Source organism: Antedon mediterranea, chromosome 2, assembly GCF_964355755.1.
Source record: "Antedon mediterranea chromosome 2, ecAntMedi1.1, whole genome shotgun sequence".
In the NCBI taxonomy this organism is placed as follows: Eukaryota; Metazoa; Echinodermata; class Crinoidea; order Comatulida; family Antedonidae; genus Antedon; species Antedon mediterranea.
The window spans coordinates 34,761,477-34,769,157 of NC_092671.1; the positions used below are offsets into that span (position 1 = coordinate 34,761,477).

General features: G+C 33.9%; 1 protein-coding gene across 1 annotated transcript; it reads right to left on the reverse strand.

Moving 5' to 3' along the window:
- Nucleotides 1-17: 17 nt before the first annotated feature.
- Nucleotides 18-4,030, reverse strand: LOC140039856 (uncharacterized). Its single transcript, XM_072085435.1, has 2 exons — nt 1,337-4,030; nt 18-777 (listed from the first exon to the last, which is right to left on the reverse strand). The coding sequence occupies exon 1, from the start codon at nt 3,575-3,577 to the stop codon at nt 2,195-2,197; it is 1,383 nt and encodes a 460-aa protein (XP_071941536.1). The 5' UTR covers nt 3,578-4,030; the 3' UTR covers nt 18-777; nt 1,337-2,194.
- Nucleotides 4,031-7,681: the final 3,651 nt, after the last annotated feature.

Genomic DNA, 7,681 nt, shown 5'->3' on the forward strand with positions numbered 1-7,681 from the left:
TAAAAAGAGAAAACACAGGCATATTATCAATATCAATTCAATTTCAATTTCGCTTTTATTTCGGATTCACGTCCATAGTTACAACAACTGTACCGGTATTCCTATTGTTTCGCCTGGCGCGGCGCTGATGATGATTGTGATGGTGGCGGTGTTCATTATGAATATATGTTCCTGATTGGTCAGTGGTTGATTGTTTCTAATTTACGTTATGAATACACACACTCATGTGCACTTTTATTTAATTTATTAAAATCGTTCCACTCGGAACTATATTCTAATACAGTACTATAAAAATATGATATTACATCGATATATTTTGTATTGCAGTACTGTATTAGTAATATAAATATATAGCGTCTAAACTACTATTTATGACTCAAACTATGCCAACCTAGCCTCTTCTTTATATCTAGTCGACCAGTAGGGCCACAAATTTGTATAGGTAATCACCTCCGACATCTACAATAGACGCCACTGTCAAGATATTTTCATGTTAAAACGGTCAGGGTTTGCCTTGACTTACTTCACCAAATTAACTCAACTAGGCCTACTTACTATAGGATGAACATTTTTTAAAAAATCAACTGAATCTACTTATTGCCATTTATTTGCCTAAATCAAATATTAATTTGTTGGCTCTCTATCGAAGCTATGACGTCATTGTAAGATGGCGGAACTATGCATGTCTTCGTCTTCATTGAGGATTTTTCGATTACATCATCATAAGATGGCGGTATATTATTAATGCCTGAGGTAACGGACCTACACTGACGAGAACTGAAAGTTAAAAAAGTTCACATAAATTAAAATATATAAAGGTAGTACTGTACTGTAATTAAATAATACTTCTGTAATATCAAACATTTGACTGATGCATGAACATGAACACTGGACTGGAAAATCATTCTCAGAAACACTGATGTCGGAAAATAACTAAGACTAGCCATAAAGCCATCATTTGATTACGAATTTCCAACTGCAGAAGATATATTGTCCCCAAAAAACTTGAAAAATGACGATTAATAAAAATCAGACTTTGAATATGCCATTTTGTAGTTTCAACAAAGTTTTAAAAAAAAACCTGAAAAAATAATGTTTTCACTTATAATATGACAAAATAAACGGTTAAATTCAACCAAAAACCCATTGGCTGGCAGCCAATTTGACAATTTTTTGCTTTAAATAACATTTTTTTCAGGTATATTTTTTTTTTTCCCATCCAATTTTTGGTCAACGTGAATAACTATTATGTGACATTAAAATGGCATATTGAACAAACAAATTTAAACAAATTATTTTTCCAGGGGACAATACATCTTTAAAAGTGAATACGCACCTTTTGAAATTATATTGTTTATGGTAGAAAGACACAAGCCACAAACGTAATCTTTCACTGAACGATAAAGCTTGAGCATTCCTAGGAAGCTGTGCTATGAAATAGGAAACCTCTGCACCATGAATATAGGGTTTTGCTTCTAAAGGTACAATATGATTTCTTTGGTAGATTCTCAGAGAACCAGTATCTGAAGATATGTACAGTCTCTGCTGGGCTCGGTTTTGACAGTAAACAATCAGAACAAACATCACAAAAGTCATGATAAATAACGGACAGACAGCCCAAAAAGAACAAATGCCGATAAGTGAGGGTATGGTAATCGTAATCAAAACGATGATATAGACAAAGTAAAGCCAATGGAAGTTCCAATAGTCAGCTGTGAGTACCCGATCTGCAGTGTTGTCCTCTCTGCCAGCGAAATTGTCTTCTTCAGGTCTAATTCCAATCGGATTGCACTGGCAATGATGGTCCATTCTGGTTAAAATACTAGCATCCATGACCCAAAGTAACTCAAGCCTCAGTTTTCATGTTCTGTTTAATTCTGTATACACGCGATAAATGCAGGATGCTGTCTAAAAGCTGTTTTAATTGGAATAATACTTCTGACTAATCAATTTCCTGTACATTATCACCAAGTTCCTAATGGTATACATATCCTGTGTGTATTAAAAAGTTTTTATAAATCTTCCACCCTTTTAAATCTTCAACTTTTATTAAATTTCTTCCCACAATGTTCATATTCATATACAGCTTTCTCCTGTGTGTATTCTCAAATGACTTTTTAAATACGCGCTTTGTTTAAAATTTTTTCCACAATGTTCACATTCATACAGTATGATGTCTGACACGAATGAATTCTCAGATGTCTTTTAAATTCCTATAATCATTAAATTTCTTCCCACAATGTTCACATTCATATGGTGTCTCTCCTGTGTGTATTCTCAAATGTCTTTTAAAATTCCCATTACGGTTAAATTTCTTTCCACAATGTTCACATTCATATGGTGCCTCTCCTGTGTGTAGTCTCAAATGTATTTTCAAATTCCCACTTGCTTTAAATTTCTTTCCACAATGTTCACATTCATATGGTGTCTCTCCTGTGTGTATTCTTAAATGCCTTTTCAAATGCTCACTTCGTCGAAATTTCTTTCCACAATGTCCACATTCATATGGTGTCTCTCCTGTGTGTATTCTCAAATGTCTTTTAAAATTCCCATTACGGTTAAATTTCTTTCCACAATGTTCACATTCATATGGTGTCTCTCCTGTGTGTAGTCTCAAATGTATTTTTAATACTCCACTTTCTTTAAATGTCTTTTCACAATGTTTACATTCATATGGCGCCTCTCCTGTGTGTATTCTCAAATGTTTTTTCAAATGCCCACCTTGTTTAAATTTCTTCCCACAATGTTCACATTCATAAGGTGTTTCTCCTGTATGTATTCTCAAATGCATTTTGAAATAACTACTTTCTTTAAATTTCTTCCCACAATGTTCACATTCATATGGTGTTTCTCCTGTGTGTACTTTTAAATGTCTTTTCAAATGCCCACTTTGTTTAAATATCCTCTCACAATGTTCACATTCATATGGTGTCTCTCCTGTGTGTATTCTCAAATGTGTTTTCAAATTCCCACTTTCTTTAAATTTCTTTCCACAATGTTCACATTCATATGGTGTCTCTCCTGAGTGTATTCTCAAATGAGTTTTTAAATTCCAACTTTTTTTTAATGTTTTCCCACAATGTTCACATTCATATGGTGTCTCTCCTGTGTGTATTCTCAAATGAGTTTTTAAATTCCAACTTTTTTTTAATGTTTTCCCACAATGTTCACATTCATATGGTGTCTCTCCTGTGTGTATTCTCAAATGAGTTTTTAAATTCCCACTGTATTTGAATGTCTTCCCGCAATGTTCACATTGATATGACGGAGTCTTTTCTGTGTGTATTCTCAAATGTTTTTCCAAACGAGGATGTTCTTTAAATGTCTTTCCACAATGTTTACATTCATATGGTGTCTCTTCTTTGTGTATTATCAAATTCTTCCCACAATGTTCAGTTTCATTTATTATGTCTTCTTTGCCCACACTCACTAAATGCGTTTCAAAATTGTCTTCAGATAATATTGGCTCTTGGTATTCACATTTCAACTCTTCTGGCCATGTATGATGTATTCCTAAATGCACCTTCAAATCACTAAGCTCAAATTTATCTCCACAATGTTCACATTTATATTTCATGTTGGTTTTCGTTTAACTCTACAAATACAATATTTTGAAAATTTAAACTCTGTATTTACCATGGAGTTTACAGTATGTCTAGATTTAGTTTGTGTAAAAATCATGAAAGAACAAACCATTTTAATACCTCATCTATCCTATTAATATAGGCCTACATCACTTACATTATACCTACAGTTACACTGCTAAATTTCATTTATGAGGAATGTTCTGCACTGTTGTATTTAAATCAGGTAAAACTAACTAGGCCCCTATTTAGTTAATAATTTTCATGTGCTCAAAAATAAAAACACCTGGCTGCAAAACTTTAAATAAATGGTGTTATTCGGGTTTGTAGGCCTACTAGCTACCACTGTACTAACATTTCGGCCACCGGAATTATCTGCCAAGACAAATTTCCTTGTCCAAAAAAAAAAAATTCCGTTTGTGTGATTATTCGAGATACTTCTTGGAGTAACTCTATGAATAGCATAACCCTCACCCACCATCCCCCCACCCCTACACCCGTGTTTTAAGACTGGGTGAAGGAGTCAGCTCCTTCTAATTCTGTACATAAAATTTTAAAAATATACAATTATTCCTGGTTATTGGCGCGCCATATTTGGCAGCCGAAATTAACATAACATATTTTGTCCTTTGTTCAATAACCGGCGGTCGAAATACACTTTGACCAGTTACCTAGGCCTAACTAAAACTAAACTAGGCCTAGGCTATACTAGTAGGTCTAGAGGCCTAGTACTTAGTAAGTAGGGTAGTAGTAGTACTGTGTAGGTGTAAGTTAGTGGCGCTAGGCTAGTTCCCGGGGGACACTTCTGCATTGTATTTTGACTTCAAATTTGTCGTGAGTAGCACACCTTACAATTAGGCCTAATAAGTACTTTTATGAAGGAGTATCACATAAGAAACAAATAAATCCTTTTAATTGTGATTTTACAGACGTGTTTCTCGCACACACCGCGAATTTTAGGGCAAAGCTGTAAAACTGTAACAACACCTGAACAGCAAACAAAGATAGTGTGACAACAGTAATGTTTTCCATGCGGTGGGGCGCCCGCGTACGTCGGGATGTATATTGTTTTTTGTGACGGTCACACTCTAACCATGGCCTCCATGCTCTAACCTAAGCATGCACCACCGGTAGGGGGTTTTCAAGCTATTTGGATATTTATTGTTTGTTTTATGCAATTATTAGCCTGTGGAAATTTGTAATTCAATTTAACAACTTTTTTATTCTTTTCAGAAACCATTGGCATTGAAAAATCAAGAATAGAATACAGAAAACCGATCTTCCCGATAACTTGATAGTATCATAATTAGCTTTTTGGGATATCCTGGAATCTTTTAGAAATGTATTTATAAAATGTCAGTAATTAATGTTATCGCTTTGTATGTTTTTTTTATAATGATTAAGATACACACAAATATGCCTACAATTATTGGTTCAATTAGACCATTTATTATGAGAAAACATTTTTGTATAGTTTTTTTTACGGAAGGGATTAATTTTATTAAAATTACAAAATAACCTATTCATCAAAGTCTGATTTAATTAATCTTCATTTTTCATTTTGTATTTCATATTGTTAATATACTTGCCTGATGTTAATAGGTCGGTTAACAAGCTAAATATGACCCAATTGCTATCTTTCTATGCAACAAAACTATATACTGTATAGACCAAGACGTTTTTGTTTTTTTTCGGGTAGGCCTACGAACAACTTTGGTTGTATAGTATTATTAAAAAGATTAAACAGTAATGGCAATATTATTGAGTTTGGGTGTTAGATGATGTGCTAATAAGTGTGAAAAAGTAAACTTACAGTCAGGAATCTTCCAATGATCATTAAGCAGTAATGGTCATTCTAATAATTAAATTACCCACTATATATCACGTTTAATTTAATTGTTTTAAATTGTATAGACGATTTTTGTGCTACGGAAGCCATCTTGCAGAGATGACAAACAGTCGTGACCAGCCGAGCGTTAAAACCAAAAAATAACATAGCGTTTTCAAGGAATTTCAGGACATCATGTTAATATAATTAAAATTTGCAAAATTGTGAAAACACCACAGTGTATAAGCATTGGCACACTGCCCACGTCTGCACCACCGTTTTCCGCGGTGCAGTCGCGGTTCCAATGCAACCAATGATAAGTTTTTTCGACGGACTTTATTAAATGGTTTCTATTTTCTTTCTCATAACATGATTATACAATTACGACCCTCCATTCAAGAAGTACGATTCTTTAATTAACATGGTGTTCACTGAATGAAAACGCTGTTATTTTTGTTTTTTTTACGCTCTACTCATGGTCACGATTGCTGCTTCCGTAGCACAAAAATCGTCTATACAATTTTAAAAAAGAAAATCGTCTACCAGTATTCTATTATTTAAGGATAAGTCATAATGGACGGTTTAATTTAATTTAAAACATAGATTGTCGTCTCCTACTATATTAATGAAAAGTGGAGGCTTATTTTAATATAGGGAAACTCATACTAGAAAGAAAGTGTTTTTTCTTCTTTTTTTTAAACGTTTTCAATTCATTTTAATTCATATTATAAATGTGTATTGAGTGACGTGTGTGTATGACAATTGTCCCATAAGAAAAATATTAACAACAAAGTATTCTGTCGGCAAAATGTCTTGTCGGTCGATTTCATGTATGTAATATTATGTGACAATAAATTGAATCTTGAATCTTGAAACATTTCTTATACAAACAATAATAATGCGATTTTGTCGGCCAATTGTTTGTCGGTAAAATGTCCTGTCGGTCGATTGTCTGTCGGCTTGTTTTCTGTCGGCGGTTTTGGCAAAATTTCCTGTCGGCAAAATGTCTTATCGGCCAAATGTTATGTCGGCGAAATGTCCGGTCGGCGGTCAAAAAGACGGTCGCCGAATAGTCGGCCAGTCACCTTCATCTTATGAATAAGTATCTTATTATAATTTGAGTAAGGGAAAACAGTTATTGTTGTCGTACTCGTTACTCGGTACTCGTTGGACGGATGACGCCCTAAAAACATCACTGTTATACAAGCAGTTCCATGTAAAGAAGGAGTTCATGGCCTACACTTATACTGCAACATAACATCATCATTCAACACCAGAAACAAACAATAGTAAAAACAACAGTTTTAGACACTGTTTTTCCTATATGCTTGTCACCTATATAATGTACATTTTCAAGATAATCATTAAGGTGTTACGTTTTTATATTGTGTTTTAAACTGTATTGTATCTATGTTTCTAAGCTTAGTAAAACACATTTCATGTATGTAATATTATGCGACAATAAATTGAATCTTGAAACATTTCTTATACAGACAATAATGCGATTTTGTATAATTTCAGGACTGCAGGCGATGTGCCGAGTGAATGCACGTCGACACCACCACCTATTTGCAATTATGTAATGAAGAACAAAACAGAAGACATTGATAAATGTTGATACACGATGGACGTAATATGAAAACCTACATATGTTGCTAGAGAAGAGACAAGTTATGTCACTAGGGCCAACATTCAGACTGATGTCTCAGTTATTATTGGTGTGTTTAAAAACGGCCCTACATGCATAGAATAAAACAACACGTTTAGTTCATGCGAAGAAAAAGATAAACATTTTTCGAACGAATATGTTTATTTCAGTAGAACCCCTATAGAGGACACCGTCGGGGCCCAAATTGTGCAAGGGGAGGATGAACCGCAATAATTGATCTGGACGTATTGACAATTTAGCACCAATTCGTTTCACCAATGAAAACTGTCAAACCAAAGAGAGTATCATGATGGCCGTAATATTCTTGTTGCTTGTGTTTGCAAACATATATGCTTTATAACTCAAAAATGTATTGTCGATGGAGAAGTATCCTATATATATTTGAGTTTAGTCGAGTTTGCGAATTTTCTTTTTTCTGTTTTTAAGTTTTTTTACTGTTGACATGGATAAAATATTCCGAAATAAAAGAAATTAAATTTATATGATTGGAACATCATACTACACATAATAGTTAATAAGCCTATTTTCCACTAGGTAACTTTGTTATACGCATGCGTTTTCTTGTTTCCATCTTCCAAATCCCTCTCTACACATAACAGG